Here is an 18,947-nt window from a genome sequence, read left to right as displayed (position 1 = left end):
CTCTCCTTCCTGCTACCAAGAAGTCAGCAAGAATTTGAACAAGAGACTGCATAAGTCTGGATTTGTTTTCTTATTGAGCCAAGGATCTGTGGTTGGTTAGGCTGAGGAGATGTGTCCGGGAGAGCAGAAAAATGGGGATGGAGTGGGGGCAGCAATGTCACAGGTAGCAGGCAGAGGGAGGTATGGCGGTGGGAGTTAGGCAGGCCATTACAGGGGAAAACGGTCCAGGCAATTGGGGCCTGTTCCTTTTTCCAGCTCTTCTCCCAACCCTCTGACCCCAGGGAGCTCTGAGAACACTCCCTCGAGGATTAGGGTGCTGCTGCTGAATGCCAGGTCACTCAATGCAAAAATATCTCTCATCCATGATTTGATTGTGGATGAGCATGCTGACCTGGTATGTTTGATGGAGACCTGGTTGGATGAGCTGGGTGGGGTTGGTCTCTCTCAGCTCTGTCCTCCAGGTTTCCAGATCGTGCAACAGCCCCACCTCGAGGGTTGGGGAGGGGGCATTGCAGTGTAGACCTGCGGAGCTGTTTCGTGTAGCAAAGACATTTCTTCATAATTTTTTTTTGTGGGGGTCATGATTTGGGGGGGTGTTCATAGGTGATTAGGGGGGACGGGGGTGATTGGGGGGTGATTTCTGAGGGTCTGCCTTCACTCCTCTTGCTGACTATTAGTTATTTAAAGGGATTTGGGGTGATATTTGGTAAAATATTGTCATTTTTTCTGTATTTTTCAGTCTTTTTATGACTGTAATTCCCCTAACCCCATTTCCAATGCTTTTCAATTGCTCTCCAACCGCGAATTTGTCAACCACAAGGTTTTCCTGGAACAGAACCCTTGCAGTTGGCATGGGTTGACTGTATAGTGGGGAAGCTCTCTGAAATGCTGACACATCTTCCTTGGGATCTATGCAGTGTTAGTTAGGATCCCAACCCCGCCCCCCCCGCCATTTTGCCTTTTCCCTGTACAGCATGCTTTATTACTCCTCCTTCTCCTATAGTACCTTTCCATTAGGGGCCAAGTAAATGGGACTGAACAATTGTGCAAAAACAGTAAAAGAGGGGGACAATATTGTGAAGAGATGTCCATTAGCAAATGCTTCTCAATACTCTGAAATATGCAGACATGCACGGATCAGAAAAGTAAAGAAAATACATCCACACTTGGGGAGAGGGAACCATGGTGGCCCTGAGAGGAGGGAGGATGGAGCAGGTGAATTAAGATGGTCACTAGCTGCAGCCTTGCCATGGGAAAGAGAGAGGGAAAGATGGACAGCTGCACCTGATAATTGCTTGCTGCTGCAGCACCCATTTAAAAGAAAGAGACAGCTCAGCTCTACATTTCTGCAGAGGAAAGAAGGGGGAGAAATAAAAGTGGTGGTGGGAGGGGAGACGAAGGAAGGGTGAGGGAGAAATCAAAACAATGCTGTATAACCTGCATCAACTTAGATCCCCACACGCCACCTCAAGGAAGCTAACAAGTACAACCAGCGGATTATATACGCAAAAATGTGGTATGTATAATGGATCATTTCCACTCATTGTTTTCCCTTTCCCTGGCTTTGTGTGCATGAAATGTCTGTGGAGGCCTGAAAAACATGACAGGATCACCATGGCAAATGGACAAAGTGTGTGTCTGTGTCTGTGTCTGTGAGAGAGAGAGAGAGAGAGAGAGAGAGAGAGAGAGAGAGAACGCTGGGTGGGGTGGAGGGCATGCTTCCAAGAGAGACTTGCAGGGTATAATTTGTGGGCTTCAACATCTCTGAAATTAGCTCCAATGGATGTATGAAATATAATCTTAGTTTTAACTAGAGGAGTGCACGGAAACGGCTGTCCCTGCTTGGTTCGAGTCCGAACTGGACCCAAACCAGACCAGGCCAGTTCAGTCCAGCACCCCCTCAACCCCCCCCCCTCGGTCCAGTCCAGGAGGGGTGGGGTTCATGGACCTTTTATTAAAAAAATTTTTAAAACTTTTTTTAACTTACCCACTCCAGGGTGCTTCTCCAAGGTGATGATGGGTCCATCATGGGCCAGATGGGCCTCTGTGTGGCCTACGTCATACTGAATTGGGCCGTATTTGAGAAAAGGAAGGCTGGTGGGTGGAAGGAAAACTCCGCAGACCGCCCCCATCTTGGAGAAGTCCCCCCTGAGGGGGTAAGTTTAAAACAAAATTTAAAATTTAAAATTCAATTTAAAATTGACTTAAATTTGGATTTTCCCCTACAGTGGTCAATAGGAAAATTAAAAAATCACTGAAAATCACTGTTTGGTCCTAAAGACTTGAAACATGCCACAAATATGGAGAATGAAGCCAGGGGGCTCTGTAGTGAATTTGAAGAGAATCAATCAATCCCCTGATTTTGGTGAATTTTTGATTTTTTTTTTTCCTTTTAAGATGGCTTAAAATTGTGAGATCTGGCTTGTTTCAAGTCAGACCTTTACAAAAAGTTGTAGATGTGAAGCTTCTCCTTGGACCATCACTCTACTCTATATGGGAAAAGGACATTCCTTTGATTTTGTATTATTTCTTCTTCTTCTCCATTGCAGGAACAGCAGACCTTTTAAAAGTGGTTAAAAGGACTTCACACCTTTTAATCCCTTAATGGCCCAAAGGGAAAGTGAGAAATTCTTTCTAACCACAAAAACAGAAACATTCAAAGTACTTTCACATTTCTTGACTGTGTACTTCTGCAATTGGTAAATCAAAAATTAATATAAAATCAAAGCAATGTCCTTTTTCCTCTGCATGTTCCTTATTTTTCCTTGTTTCTCCTTATCAGAGTGGAATGATGGTCCTAAAGAGGGCTTCAGATTTTTTTGTAAAGTTATGACGTGAAAGGAGCCAGTTTAAACCCCTTTTTCCCTCTTTTTAATTTCCTCCCAAAACTTCCCCAAAAATAAGAGGAATTACCAATACCCTTGGGGAAAAAATAACACAAAGTCCTGCCAATGTGACTTAATGTGTGCCAGATTTCATAACTGTATGATCTCCCATTCCTGAAATATAAAAGGAGGGGGAAGGGGCATGCTGTTACATATTTTCATAAAGGCAAAAGGCAGAATCTTCCACACACCGGTGTAATGACATGGAGGTTCTTCAGAACTTCTTTCAGAAGTTTTTCTAAAGTTCTGGCTTAAAACAAACCAGATCTCACCACTTTTAGCCATTTTTAACAACAACAACAACAAACCAACCGAAAATTCACCAGAAATCAAGAGATTGACCAATTATCTTCAAATTCACCGCAGAGGGCTCTGTCCTCCTTTCATACATTTGTTTAAAGGCTCTAGGACCAACCAGTGATTCTTAGTGATTTTTTTCCTATTTTCCCATTCACATCTATGGGGGGAAATCCTATTCCATTTTGCCAATTCTGAAATTCCAAAGCATTTCCAAAATTAATTTTGATATTTTGGAATTAAATCTGACTTTGCCAATACATTTTTTTTTAAAAAGCATGAGGATTTTACTAATTTGGGACAATTTTGGATAAAATCTGAATTTTCAAATCTGAATTTGGACAGGCCTACCTACCATAACTAAGTCTGAGTGATGAAAAACACACATCCTATTCCCATTTCCATAGCCCAATTCAGACATTATGCTATATGAGTGTACAGATGTCTGTACACTTGTACACGCATTTGTGTGAATAACTGTATCTGTGTTCATGTTAAAACTGAACCCAGATACAGGCCTTTCAAATGCATGGTATCGATAACAAGTGTACATTTGTACTTGTGTTCCACATAGCATGTGAATGACTGTACCTGCATAGAGATCTGTATCTAGACCCCTTCACACATTATGTTCAGCACTTGTATGGTGAGTACACAGTGTACACAGATACAGATCTGTACACCTGTACAGTCATTCACAAATGATGTTGAATGCAGATATATAAGTCCAATCCCTACCTGCACCATGCATTTGAAGGTTCACATTTAAAATGAATACAGATACAGGCATTCACACAAACACGTTTATGTGAGTGTACAGACATCGGTACACTCATACAGCATAATGTCTGTATCAGGCTCCTGTGTACATTATATGATCATCGTATGGGTGTTGAACATAATGCATGAATGGGCCTCATGTCCCTCCCCTTTCTCTATTGTCTCCTGTAAGTAGAATGTTTGATTTTGAGATCTAATCTACCTACCTACCTTTCTTTAAGGAGGCTTTCTGAAAATACCAAATGCCAAATACCTTTAAGAAAATGCTAGTGTAGTTGTATATCTTATCATGGTTCTATATCATGATCGCATATCAGCTGCAAATGTATATCATGGTTGCATATCATGGTTTTCCTTGCAACCAAAGAACTGAAGCATAGGATGAAAAGGCTACCGGGGGAAGGAGACAGTAGTGGGAAGAACTAAGAAAAGGTTGGCCCAAACCACGTTGTAGTGCATCCCACCTCTGCTTGCCCATGGGCTCTGTAATCTGCTTGCACAGCTTCAAGGCATCTGTGTTTGAAGAACCAGTTCTCAGCCACGGCAAACCCTGCTCTGTGGTGCCTGTAATGTGCTGCTTAATCATGGGCTGTGGCAGCTTTGCTCCCTTCGGCATTTCTGCGCTTATTTTCCTTGGCATATTTTTTTTTGTCCCCTTATTAGGCTTAAGAGGCCCCATCAGATAAAACACTATTTCCAAATCAGCCTGATTGAGGCAATCAAGCTGCTTGCAGAAGGCTTTTTAAAACCCTTCATTAGCCTCAAGGATGCCTTTGTAATGAACACTGCAGCCAAGGAAATTCATTGACCATATGAGAGGAGAATATCAACCCTAAAGAGCCAAGATCATGGGCACAAGGGGGTTCTTGACTAACAGCCAGAATCAAAGGCAGGGCAAACACAGTGGAAACCAGAGGAAACCTGCTCTGCATTACTTTTGCCATCCATCAGCTCTGACATTACACATTGTATTAGAATCCAAGACAAGGTTTCCCCCCACCCCACAAGTTCTTTAAATATTAGAAACCTGGAAGTAGATATGATGTCAGAGTTTGGTTCCTTTAGAGTAAATGTACAACCCGTATTTAACGTCTGCTTTTTATGGGGGTCATCTTATATTCAGAGTCGTCTTTAATTCAGGTAAAGATGGTACTGTCTGCCACAAGATCCCTCAGGGGATGAAGCCACTCTGGGAAGAGCAGAAGGCTCCAAGTTCCCTCCCTGGCGGCATCTCAAGATAGGGCTGAGAGAGATTTCTGCCTGCAACCTTGGAGAAGCCGCTGCCGGTCTATGAAGACAATACTGAGCTAGATAGACCATTAGTCTGACTCAGTATATGGCAGCTTCCTATGTTCCTATGTTCCTAAGATGTGGTGACAGCCAACAACCTGGATGGCTGGAAAAGGGGTTTGGATAACTTCATGGAGGAGAGGTCTATCAACGGCTACTAGTTGGAGGGCTATAGGCCACCTCCAGCCTCAAAGGCAGGATGCGTCTGAGTACCAGTTGCAGTGGAGTAACAGCAGGAGAGAGGGCATGCCCTCAACTCGTGCTGTAGACTTCCAGTGGCATCTAGTGGGCCACTGTGTAAAACAGGATGCTGGACTGGATGGGCCTCAGGCCTGATCCAGCAGGGCTGTTCTTATGTTCTTACGTTCTTCCCTCCTCCCATAACATTTCACATGAATATTTCACATTCTTATGTTTTCGTACCAGCATGGTGTAGTGAACATAGGAACGTAGGAAGCTGCCATATACTGAGTCAGACCCTAGGTCCATCTATCTCAGTATTGTCTGCACAGACTGGTAGTGGATTCTCCAAAGTTGCAGGCAGGAATCTCTCTCAGCCTTTTCTTGGAGATGCCGCCAGGGAGTGAACTTGGAACCTAGATCCTCTTCCCAGAGCGACTCCGTCCCCTGAGGGGAATATCTTCCAGGGCTCACACTTCTAGTCTCCCTTTCATATGCAGCCAGGGCACACCCTGCTTAGCTAAGGGAACAAGTCATGCTTGATACCACAAGACCAGCTCTCCTCTCCAAGGCTGCAGGCAAGAATCTCTCTCAGCCCTATCTGGGAGATGCTGCCAGGGAGGGTACTTGGAACCTAGATGCTCTTCCCAGAGCAGCTCCATACCCTGAGGAGCATCTTGCAGTGCTCACACTTCTAGTCTCCCTTTCATATGCAACCAGGGTAGACCCTGCTTAGCTAAGGGAACAAGTCATGCTTGCTACCACAAGACCAGCTCAAGACCTACCACATGACGAGTGGTTAGCATACCAAGCTTGCACTGGGGAGAATTGGGTTCAAATCCTCACTCAGTCATGAAGATAAGCGGGTGACACTGGGCCAGTCACTTAGCTCAACCTACCTCACAGGGCTGTTGTGAGGATAAAAATAGCCATGTATACTGCTCTGAACTCCTGTGAGAGAGCGCAGAATATAAATGTAAAAATACCACAGCCTGAGGCATGTAGTGTGTGTGCCGCGAACTAACCATAGATTCTATTAGTCCTTAACTGAGTAATTTGGATTAGTGAAGGTGTATTGGTGTTTTTGGTTAACTGGACTGCTCTGAAGTTTAGTGTCTATATATTGTATTTTTGGTTATTATCATAGACCATAATAAAGAACTTGACTTGACATGACCCAGCCTGACCTCCATGTACTGCTGAAGGCTTTACTGGTTGCTGTACAACCTATTCCAGTGGTTTCCAACCTGTGATCCACCAGATGTTGCTGAACTACAACTCCCATCACCCCCAGCCACAATGAAGTTGGGAACCCTTGTTCTATGCATTGACATAGCAATTGCCTGTCCTCCACTGACGTAAAAGCCAAGGAGTAATCAAGAATCATAATTGGCTGACAGCCTGCTTGATGAAACACATGTGCAATGAGCAAAGTTACACAAGTGCAAAAAGACTGCATTGTTGCACACACACACCCAAAGGGACTTGCAAAAATGTTGCCTTTAAAACAAATGCTGCAGGTTGCGCAATGCAAGGTTTTGCAAGACTAGTGCAACACTAGTCTGAAATGTAAAGCTCCAAGTTTACCACAAGTAAAGGTAAAGTCTGTCATTGAGTCGGTTTTGACTCCTGGCGACCACAGAGACCTGTGGTTGTCTTTTGTCAAATACAGGAGGGATTTACCATTGCCATCTCCTGCAGAGTGTGAGATGATACCTTTCAGCATCTTCCGATATCGCTGCTACCCGATATAGGTTTTTCCCATAGTCTGGGAAACACACCAGCAGAGATTTGAACTGGCAACCTCTGGTTTGATAATCAAGTCATTTCCCCTAGTGTAATATCCTTCTGCAAGCATCTCATTATTCAGGATGTCAGCTACTATTTATTTATTTATTTCATGTATTTGTACGCCACCCCAAACTCACATCCCCGGGCTTACAAGAAGCATGGAACAAATTAAAACAGAAATTAGAACATGGAAACAGTTTAAAACCACAATTCCAGTTAAAAAGCGTGGGTGGATAATCCTTAAGAGTCTTTTAAAAAGCTGCTAGAGATTGGGAGGCTCTTATTTTGGCAGAAAAACAACATTCCAAAGCCTCAGGGCAGAAATAGAGAACACGATCATCTCAGTCATCATCATCGAGAGGATATGGCACACAATCTGGTGGTGGCCTTTGCCCTAGCTGCGTCCCTTTCTTGAGAAGGCAGATCTAGTCACAGTTACCCATGCCTTAGGCACACCACGGCTGGATTACTGTAACACACTCTACATGGGGCTGCCCTTTTTGAAAGCAAGTGAAATCTTGGCTTTTTACCCAGGCTTTTATATGAGTGTTTTGTTGGTGTTGTTGCTGCTGCTGCTGCTGTTGCTCTATATTTTATGGTCTCATTGTGTGTGGTTTTTTAAAACTTTTAAATAGATTTGTATTGTTATATTCCTATTTAACATTTTTATTCTGTAACTGTTTTATAGTTTTATATCATTTTGTAAACCACCTTGAGATTATTTTAATGAAAGGTGGTATTTAAAAAAATCTAACGATCAATCAATCAATACATACATACATAATACATAAATCTCATTCGTAATGTTATAGACTATCTATCTATCTATCTATCTATCTATCTATCTATCTATCTATCTATCTAAATCATAAAACAGAGACCATTTTAAACCTTTCCAGTGATGCTGAAGAAGAATATATACCACTCCTCAACAAAATCCTCAAAGTGGTTCACATAGAAAAATAAATAACACATAAACAAGATGGTCTCCTGTCCCCAAAAGACTCACAATCTAAAAAGAAGCATAAGGTAGACACGAGCAACAGCCACTGGAAGGGTGCTGTGCTGGGGATGGATAGGGCCAGTTGCTCTCCCCCTGCTAAATGTAAGATAATCACCACTTTTAACGATGTCTCTTTGCTCAGTTAGCAGGGGCTGAGTAGATACAGCCATTTCAGCTTCCACCTTCCACAGCTGCTGTGTCATATCAGGAGTCTTGCCTGTATTAACCAGAGTAATGGTCTTTCGGAAAAGATATTAGCAGGAAATTTACCTCCTGGAGCAGGTGGCATTAAGTTGTCCTGGCTATTATGCTGTCAATTTGTTTAATGATTATTAGAGAAGCAGGTGATTCTATTAAAGGGAACTGACAGGCTGTCCATTAGATATAGATGCATGTTTATTAAACTGGAATCAATTATTGAAACTGGAAACTGGGAAGGAACAGAGCTGGCTGGGTCATTTGCTTCCAAACTCCAAGAGAACCTCTTTATTTTTTTTTTCACTCTACAAGTTCTGGTCCTGGTTTTTAAGTGGCCAAGTGGTAAGAAGAGAGAATCCTTAGCCACATTTATTTTATATCCTGATAATAGGATTGTATTTCGCTAATCTTTTCGGTTATGGCCTAATCAAAGCATGTTGAGGTTTTATGCTGTGCCTTTTCCTGGAGTGTCACAGATGGTGGAGCAAAGTGGGGCTCCAATAGAGAATGCAGTGGGCCACCAAAGGGGGGCCTCCAGTTTGTGCAAATCATGGTGCAAATCATGGTGTCTGTCTTCCAATGAAAGGCTGCCAGAGGGAATGGCAGGAGATCAAGGAGATGATTAGAAGTGTAGGAAGCTGCCTTCTATGGAGTTGTTGGAGGAAAACTGGTACTGAAGATGACCGAATGTGACTACTTGCCTATTTTCAGGAATATTCTAGGACGATAAGAGTTGCGAAATCCCACTATTTCTCCGCTCTTATCACATCAGCTGACTCTCATCCAGCGGCCTTATTTTGGATTACCCGCTCCCTTCTTAGGAGAGAGGAGCCGGTAGCTGTTCAGTCTGGCCACTGCGATCAATTTGCTCGATTCTTTGCTGATAAAGTCACCCGCCTTCGGCTAGAGTTGGACTCTACTTCTGTAGGATCTGATCAGATAGAGGAGATTCCACCCTATGATGTTATATGGGACACCTTTGAGTTGGTCAAGGATATGGACACAATTCTCTCGGGTATGGGTGCGGCAACATGTTGCTTGGACCCTTGTCCCTCCTGGCTGGTTAGAACAGCTGGTGGGAATGTTCGTTCTTGGCTACGGGAATTGGTTAACTCTTCACTACGTGAGGGTTTCGTACCAGCAGCCCTTAAAGAGGCGATAGTTCGCCCTCACTTGAAGAAACCCTCCCTGGACCCTGAGGTCCTTGACAACTATAGGCCAATCTCCAACCTCCCTTTTGTAGTGAAGGTGTTAGCAAGGATTGTATGTGCCCAGCTTGAGAGGGTCTTAGAGGAAACTGGCTATCTTAATTCTTATCAGTCGAGTTTCAGGCTTTGGCATAGCACAGAGACAGCATTGCTCGCTCTGGTAGCTGATTTTCTTCTGGACCTTGATGAGGGTAGTGTCCCTCTCTTGGTCCTTCTAGATTTCTCAGAGGCTTTTGATACTATTGATAATGCTATCCTCCTTGACCGCCTACGTGGGTTGGGTATCGGGGACACTGTCTTACAGTGGTTCCGTTCTTACCTTAGCGGGTGTGTCCAGTCGGTATGCATTGAGGACAGATGCTCTGACCCATGGCCACTCCTTTATGGAGTTCCTCAGGGTTCAGTTCTTGCCCCTGTCCTCTTTAACATCTATATGGAGCCGCTGGGTCAGGTCATTTCCCAGTTTGGGGTGAGATTTCATCAATACGCTGATGATACTCAGCTGTATTGCCATCCCAGACCATTCTGGAGATGTTGTTTCTGTGCTTACTCGATGCCTGGAAGCTGTTAAGGTCTGGATGAATCAAAATAAGCACAGACTGAATCCCACCAAGACTGAACTACTCTTACTCAGCCCTCATACCGGCCAACAGCTGGATGTGAACCTTGTTTTAGATGGGGTGGCACTCCCCGCGAAGGAGCTTGTATGTGATTTGGGGTCCTTTTGGATTCGTACCTCCTGCTTGAACAGCAGGTGGATGCTGCAGCCAGAAGTGCCTTTGCCCAGCTCCATCTGATTCATCAATTACACCCTTACCTTGATCGGCAAGCATTAATGACAGTGACCCATGCCCTTGTTATCTCCCACCTAGATTATTGTAAAGCCGTCTATCTAGGGTTACCTTTGAGGATGATTGAAAAACTACAACGGGTCCAGAATGCAGTGGCTCATTTACTTATGGGAGCCAGAAAATATGACAGGGTAACACCTCTCCTGCAGTCATTGCACTGGTTGCCTGTTCGCTACCGAGTTCAATTTAAGGTCCTGGTTTTGACCTTCAAAGCCTTGTGGGGTTTGGCACCTGTTTACCTACAGACCTGCCTCTCCCATCCAGTTACATCCAGTCCGGTCAGATCTGCTCAGATGGCCCTTTTTTTGGTCCCCAATTTCCGAGAGGTTCGGGGTGCTAGGACCTGTGAAAGGGCCTTCTCGGTTGCCACCCCACTTCTCTGGAATTCCCTTCCCCTGCAGATTTGTTTAGCTCCTTCCTTGTCAATTTTTAAATCTTTATTGAAGACTTTTCTTTTTTGCCAGGCTTTTACCTTGTAGTTATCTATCCCCCCCCCCCGTTACTTACTTTAGTTTTATTTATAATGTAATTTTAATGCTGTCTTGTTTTGCATGTTCACCGCCCAGAGTCTTCAGAGTGGGTGGTATATCAAATGTTTCAAACAAACAAACAAACAAACAAATTAACACAATCAAAAACTGAGTAGAACAAGTGTCCTACCCAGCTTTGTGAGCTGTGCAGTATCCCATTTTTGGCTGTGTGGGAGCAAATTTTTGATTGAGTGAGAGCAAACAACTAGGTAGGAGGAGGGAGAATTGATTGTGTGGGAGACAGGATTTGGGGAGGACAGCTCTTCTTCCAACCTTGGTCAAATGCTGCATATGAAAGCTGGGCAAGATGGCACTGTCCTACCCAGATCCTGTCTCCCACACTTCAGTTCTCCCTCCTCCTCCTCCCACACAACCAAAATTTGGGAGTGCGCAAAGCTCCCAAATGGGGGTAGGAAACTTGTCCTGCCCAGTTTTTGATTGTATGAGCAGCCTCTCTACATCTTTTTCACAGCAATAGATTACAAATATATTCCCTGGGATTTCTGTGTCTGTTTCAGCTAAGGTTCGCCCACAGATCCACCCCCAAATGGGACATACTGCAGCAACCTCTCTGGCTACTTGTCAACTCCCAACAAAAAGTATTATGAGATATTCTTTTACACCTTTTAAAAAAGCTATAAAGCCCTTCTCAGTCTATCCCCTTTCACCATCTTGCCCAGAGTCTCACCTATATAAAGCAAGATCTTTGTCAGTATTCAGGGCAGGTGGTGGTGGGAGCTTGACTAAATATCTCCTCTGCAAGCTCATCTAAAATTGGCCTTGTGAACAATTTCCTTTTGCAAATATTTAATTGAATTATCTCAAGTAAACAAGCAACTTCTCTCTACAAAGGAGGCACAAACCTTGCTGTAATTATTACTAAATGCTGACTGCTTGCTTTTTTCTTTTATTCGATTTTATCCATCAGTGAAACTTTTGGAACCCCCCCACCCCCAATAAGTGAAAATCCAAGAAGCATTTCCTTGCCCGAGAGTTCTCCCTTGTATCACGAAGACAAAGTAGAATGTGTCCTACTTTGTACATCTACCCCCTCCCCTTTTTATGTTGTATTGTGTTTTTGCTGTGAAGTTGTGGTTTCTGACTGGCTTGTTTGCATTGATAAATGAGCAGGAGTGGTACTTCATGTTAAAGGCAGGACTTTGCTGCCATCCAATGGTCACCCTATATATGGCAAGAGCCCAGTTTCCCAAAACAGACAGCAAGACTATAGCTGCAACTGGCAAGATGCAAATTTGACAAGCAGAGGCTGGATGGCCATCTGCTGGGAGTTGTATTGCCATGGATTTTCTACATCAAGCAGGGGGTTGATCAAGATTTCTGTCCTGACCTGGTTGATCTCAAGGTGAGGTGAGGCAAGAGCAAGGCCAGGTCTGTCTGCAGAACCACGGAGAGCTCCGAGGGACTACGTTAACTCAATATTACTCAGAGGTATGGATGTGCATGGAACCGGCTGGCCCGGTCCGGTCCGGCACCCCCTCGAAACCCCCGGTTCCATTGTGGGTTTTTTCCCCCCACAATTTTTAAATTCTTTTTTTTTAATTGTATTTTTTTAAACCTTTGACTCCTCTCAGGCGAGTTCCTGGAGGTGGTGTGTGTGTGTGTGTGTGTGTGTGTGTGTGTGTGTGTCCACGAAGGTTCCCCCTCCCCCGCCGGCCTTCTAAATCACCCCCTCACCTGGTTCAAGCGCTCTTCAGCCAGTTTTCAACCTTCGCCCTGTGGCCATATTGGGGGCTGGGCACCTGTGCACATGGCCTCTGTGTGGCTTAGACCCCAACATGGCTGGGGGTGAAGGTCAAAAACTGGCCAAAGAGTGTCCGAACCGGGTGAGGGGGTGATTTAGAAGGCCAGTAGGGGAGGGGGAACCTCCATGGACCCCCCTGCCACCTTCAGGAACTTTCCCAAGAGGAGTAAAAGGTAAATAAATCAGTAAGGTGATCAGTAAGGTTGTGCAATGTCACAAACTGTGCTTGCTTACAACTTGCCCTCTGTGCACCCACATGGACAATGTGGGGCATCTCCATCATGATTTCAGCCTCAAAGGCCAAAGAAAAGTGTGGGTAAATGGAGGGCAAGTTGCAAGTTAGCATCATTTTTGACATTGCACAACATCATTACTGATCACGTGGCTTGTTTGTTAAGGCATCAGTCTTAGGTTTCAAATTCCCTGCTTTATGGAGCTTGAACCCTAAACCTGATCAGCAGGTTTTTGGACCATCAAATTTCCATTGTTTATGAAAAGGGTGCTCCACTGACCTCATTTTGTTGCTTGAGTGTTGCCGCAGCGCGTGCTGACACATGAGTAGACCCCCCAGCCGGGAGGATGCAAGAGGTCTCCCGGGCTCGGGGGTCTCTCCAGGGTGAATATCTGAATTGCTGCTCAAACCTTCACCAAACTATTAAAAAGCACTCTTCCTCAATAAGCCTGGACAGAGTACATCAATCATTTTTACCAAATGTGAAAGAATTCTATGTCACACTGGTCTGACACTTGGACAAAAAAGGACCAATGCGAATGTGTCAGTTTGTAGCACAATTTAACTTGCTATACCTGGGTCAATTTTTATCGCATCACTTTGAAATTAGACACATTTGCAGACCTTGTCTAGTATATCACGCATGAGTTTCAGGCGATTAACTCAACATATGTCATATTTATAAGCAATACAATTTAGAGGCATATAATGGCAGAACATTCTTTTGCTACTCACATTTTTGCTACTCCTGTGATCCTTTAATGTATTGACTTTAGTGTTTTGTAATTTTGATTTGTCCTTTATCTGCTCTATCCATGACAGAAAAGGATGGGAGACTTGATGTGTGAGCACTGTAAGATATTCCCCTTAGGGGATGGGGCTGCTCTGGGAAGAGCATCTAAGGTTCCCAGTTCCCTCCCTGGCATCTCCAAGATAGGGCTGAGAGAGATTCCTGCCTGCAACCTTGGAGAAGCTGCTGCCAGTCTGTGAAGACAATACTGAGCTAGATGGACCAATGGTCTGATTCAGAATATGGCAGTTTCCTATGCTCCTATGTTTCTATGACTACTTACTTTTTAGGAGGGGGAGAAAGGCATATCTCTCCAATCGTTTCACTAAACAAAACCCTTATGGGCAATGCATTTCCTGTATACAAAGACACTAGTACCATAATGATGTCAAGCAAACATATCAGGTAACCAATAAAGACAAGTCTGTTTTTGTGTACCCACAATCCATATCTAGGAATATAATTCAACAGAGGTTGGCTTGATGCTAGGCTGTCTGTAAAAGCGAATTGATTATAATGGCACTGGATTATGCAGAAAGCAGATACACAAACACAAATAGCCATTTTACCAGTGTTACAAAAGGGCTGCCATCTGAACATAGCTTCATCACAACACAGATGCACCAAATGCAACTAGAACCCTTTGGCTTGTAGATGGAGCAGGATGGTCATTAGGTAAACAGTACACTGCATCTGAAGGCCACAATATTGCATTCTTTGCCTACCAGTCCTCATGCCAGTGTTTGCAACTTGCTTTTCCTGGCCACGTGTCCCCTTTTAAGACAAAATCACCACTTTCCTATTCAGCTGCTCTGATTGCATGAAGAGGAACCTGATTGCATTATTCATCCATTGGCGTCCTTAAAAAAAAATAACTCTGGAGGAATCCTAGCGCTTTTGATGATATTATGTTGCAGTGGGAGGGAACTGTTGAGATAACTAGTGACATCTGATCCCAGCAGCTGTAGGCGTGGGTTGTGTGGCCTGAATGGAGGGGAAATGGACTGGTGTTTTACTGAACATTTTTGATAGACTAAAGTGCATTGTTCTTTCTTCTTCTTCTTCTTCTTCTTCTTCTTCTTCTTCTTCTTCTTCTTCTTCTTGGCTGGTCATTTGATCAGGGAAGTGGGGTGTGGGTGGGGGATAATTTCTCAGTGTTTTTTCCCCTGATTAAAATCCCGCCCCCAACAAAGCTGCTTTTAGCCCCATACAGACCTTCTTTCCCAAGTGAGGCTAATGACAACTTCAGGGACAGAGTTATTACTGTTGGGGAAACAACAAATGGTTAACTCCTCTCCCTCAGTACTGCTTTTCTTGAACAAATTAGCAGCCCTCCATAAATGTTTTGAAGTGAAGAGAAGGAATCTGGAAGACCCAGTCATGGATCTCCCACATCACACTGGCCACATTCACAAGTAACTCCAAACCAGAGTTGAATGGGACATTTTGAATGGGAACCTCCCCATTTCCCATTGGTTCCCACATGATGTTCTCTTTAAGTTCTTGCAGCTGCCATGCTTAGGTGGAGTAGCTTTGTCAGGAGAATGGTCCATCCAGAGCTAGGAAGCAGGCTGTTGGGGACCAGCTAAGCCAAAGTCAGAGCAGTGGTCAGGAGTTAGGACATCAGTCTGTCATGATGAGCAAGCTAGGTCAAAGTCACAATGAACAAGAGGTCAGGAGCCAGAAAACTGAAAGAAGCAGAACACCAGAACAAGGCAGTTGCAAAGACATTACTTATCCTTCAAAAGTCACTGAACAGGAAGCCAACTTTAACTGAGAAACAAGAGTTTGCTATTTATTACTAACTAAACCTTGGCCCTATGAAAACATAAGCAGGCTAACAGTCTCTTATGCAGAGAGAGGGAGAACCTCTCAGTTTGAATCCAAGTTAGGAAGCAAAGAGCAGACAAACACTGTGACTCTGCCCCAAGTCAGCACATAGACACATTCAAACAGAGAAGTATGCCCCATGCAAACAACTGCGAAAATGTCCACGGATAAATCCTAATAGGCAGAGCACATCCACAATGTGGAGGAAACAGAGCAGTCAAAAATGTGGCCCCACCTGAGCCTGGAATATTCCAGATCGTAAAGGGCCTGTGCCCTGTATTTACCAGGTACTGGGCTGGCTATGGTGGATCTGGGCAGCTGTTGGAGCTGGTAGTGCCTCTGCTTCATCCTCTAGTAGGGGACTGTCAAGGGGATCAGAACGTATAGAGAACCCTGGAGTTTGAGGCCTCTGGAACCATGCCCCATGTGCAAGTCCTCTGTGTCAGACCTCCAGAGATTACAGGGTCAGACTCAGGGTTCATGGCAACAGCCTATAATCTACCTCTCAAACTATGACATCATAGCCTGCATGTTGGCAGTGACGTCATAAAGATTCTCCAAAGGCACAGTATTTCTGAGAACACCCCAAGACAAACAAGTGGGCAGCTGAAGAGACAAGCAAGATGGAGAACGAAATATATATTGCTAGGCAAGAAGATGATTTGTCGGAGGTGCTTGGAAGTCACTGCACTCAATATATCCAGATGGCATTTATCTGCTCCTGTCTGGCCATTTTCCTGGGCGGTATTATCTTCATCCTGATATACAGGATAAACCAATTCATATACACCTTCTTCTTTTCAGAGCATCTAAAGGTAAATCCATAGCTAGGTGCCGAAATGTGAGGGTGGTGGTGGTGGAGGGATTGTGTACCTGAACTTCTCCAAATGGCGAATGAATGCAGCTTTGCTATACTTCAGCTGGGGGGTGGGCAGCATTCAAGGGAACTATTTACTGCATCATCAGGATGGCGACAGAAGGTCCCGATTAGGGGTGTGCATTTCAGATTTGTTTTGTTTTCGGCCTAATCCGAAGCCCCCCCAATTCAGATAGAGTCTGAAATGAAGCCCACTGACCCCCCCTTTCTGGTTTCGGAGCCAACTTGCTCCAAAACTGAAGCTGAATTACAGGCTGTCAATCTCCCCGCTGTTCCCCCCTCTCTTCCGCCCCAGCCCGATTCCTGTTCCCCATTGTTCTGTACGCCTTGTTCTGTTCTCCTTCCCGAGTCTGCATTCCTGTCCATTCTCTCCCTGGCGCCGGACTCCCCACCCCACCATTTTCGCCCACCCGCATCCTCTGCCAGGGCATGCCACCACCGCCTCCTCACCCCGCTGTCCACCAAACACCCATGATGGCTGTGTGTCACCCTTCGGACAATAGTGCCTGTCACCACCCACACTAAAGAGTGAGCCAGCAAGCCAAGCTCCCTGAAGCCTGTCCCTGCCACTCCGGAAACTCCCTGCCACATCCAACCCTGCTTTTGCCTTCCAATCTGCAGGCCTGAAGGGTGGGAAATTCAAACTGATGTCAGAAGAACTAAAGGGAGACTCTTGAGAGACTGCTAGAGATCGCAAAACGGGTCCGAATTTCCCCCCGAAAAACAAAGCTTCATTTCCAAAATAGGCTCATTTCGATTCGGCTATAAACATCTTCATTGCAGTATTTTTCATTTTCGGTATGTGTACAAAATGTCTGAAAGTGCCATTTTCAGACACAAAACATTTTGTAGCCGAATCAAAATGCACATCCCTAGTCCTGACATACAGCCAATGGCATTCTTCAGCTTTGCTCCTGACAATTCACAGTCACTGCACATTATGTGTACCCTAAAAAATAGCACTTTGGTGCAATGCTCAAAATGGCTTAACCTCAGACACTTCCTGCTACAGTAAAGCCACCCATCTGAGTATTCAGATAGAACTACAAATAACCTTGACTCTATAGAAGTGTATCAATGGGTGGAAGGGTGGGAGATACATTTTCACACTGAATAATGTATTTTTCTGAGCACACAAGCTAGCCAACATGATCTACAGCCCTCCAGTGATGGACAAAGGCTGCAGGGTAGGGATGTGCACAGGTTCAGCACTGAACCATTTCGGGCAAGGTCCGATCCGGTTTGGTGCCAGCAAGGGGTCTTTTAAAAGGATGAGAGCAGGTTTTTACCTGCTTTCCGCTGCCCCCTTTAGCTTCCTGCTCTGACGGTGCTCCATTTGACCCAACCTGTTCAGTGGATTGAGGGCCTATACTTGTAAAGGGGAATCCGGTTGAGAATTCCCCTTTACAAGCAAACAGGTGGGGGGGATCCTTTAAAGGGTGGCAGTGGGCAGTGGTGAGAGGAGTAGTTTAAAGCTCCTACCAGCCTGGGACAGCTGCCGCTGCTGCTGCTTGCCTCTCGTTTAAGAAAATGGCAGCCAAAAACAAAATGTCCACCGCACATGCTCAAATGGTCCCTGTGAGGCCCAAGGCCTTGCCAGGCCTCACAGAGGCCATTTGAGCATGCGCAGCAGCCTCCAAAATGGCCACTGCACCGATCTTTACAGGCCTGAATGGGCCAAAAATCAGCCTGGGACGGGCTGTGGGGGTGAGATAGGAGGCCAGTGGGGGGAGAGGGAACATTTGTAGACATACACACATACACCCGCGGCCTTTAGGAAGCCCCCTGAAGGCACTACAGGTAAAGGGATTTTTAAAACTTTTTAAAACAACAAAAACAACAACAACAACCCGTGAACCCCCCAGACTGAACCGAACCGGGGGGGAGGTGGTTCGAGGGGTGCCAGACTGAACTGGCCCAGTCAGGTTTGGGTGCAGTTCACACCCAAACCGAACCAGGCCAGCCGATTCTGTACACAACCCTACCTGGCACAGCCGAAGCACATGGCTATCCCCATTCAGCAAGATGCCTGCATGGCAGCAACACAATTTCAGCCTCTGTGGATGCACAGAGGTCATATGCATGGTGTCTGTGGGTGCGCAGAGGGCACGCAAATGGCCTCCATGCATCTGCAGAGGCTGGAACAGCAACACCACCACCATGTGGGTGGCTTGCCGAATGTGGAATGCTATACATTTGGGCTGTGCCAGTGGGGCAAGTGACAGCACCGATAGTCAGGCCAGGCCAGTAAGAGCTTTAAGCTACTTCTCTTGCTGCCACCCCACTGCCACCCTTTTGATGCTGAATCGGTCTGCCCAAACTGGCTATCCCCAGGATACCTGGCTTGGGTTTTTAACCAGAGTGTTGTCTCTTGCGCACTTCCTGCCAGAAGGCTAGGCTGAGATCATGTGCCAAATGCATAGGCAGAGGGGAAGTATTCAAT

The 18,947-nt window shown here is 45.1% G+C and overlaps 1 protein-coding gene across 5 annotated transcripts in view; it reads left to right on the top strand.

Moving 5' to 3' along the window:
- Nucleotides 1-16,216: 16,216 nt before the first annotated feature.
- KCNU1 (potassium calcium-activated channel subfamily U member 1) overlaps nucleotides 16,217-18,947 on the top strand; it is a 122,950-nt gene continuing 120,219 nt past the window's right edge. For all 5 annotated transcript variants that reach the window (XM_053269096.1, XM_053269094.1, XM_053269093.1 and 2 more), the window contains exon 1: nucleotides 16,217-16,442. In XM_053269096.1, the coding sequence (XP_053125071.1) occupies nucleotides 16,251-16,442 (192 nt within the window). In that variant the 5' untranslated portion in view covers nucleotides 16,217-16,250. The remainder of the gene's footprint in view (nucleotides 16,443-18,947) is intronic.

This window comes from Hemicordylus capensis, chromosome 8 (genome assembly GCF_027244095.1).
Source record: "Hemicordylus capensis ecotype Gifberg chromosome 8, rHemCap1.1.pri, whole genome shotgun sequence".
Taxonomy (NCBI): Eukaryota; Metazoa; Chordata; class Lepidosauria; order Squamata; family Cordylidae; genus Hemicordylus; species Hemicordylus capensis.
Note: the sequence above shows the minus strand (reverse complement) of the source record. Positions and strands in the feature narration are given on the sequence as shown.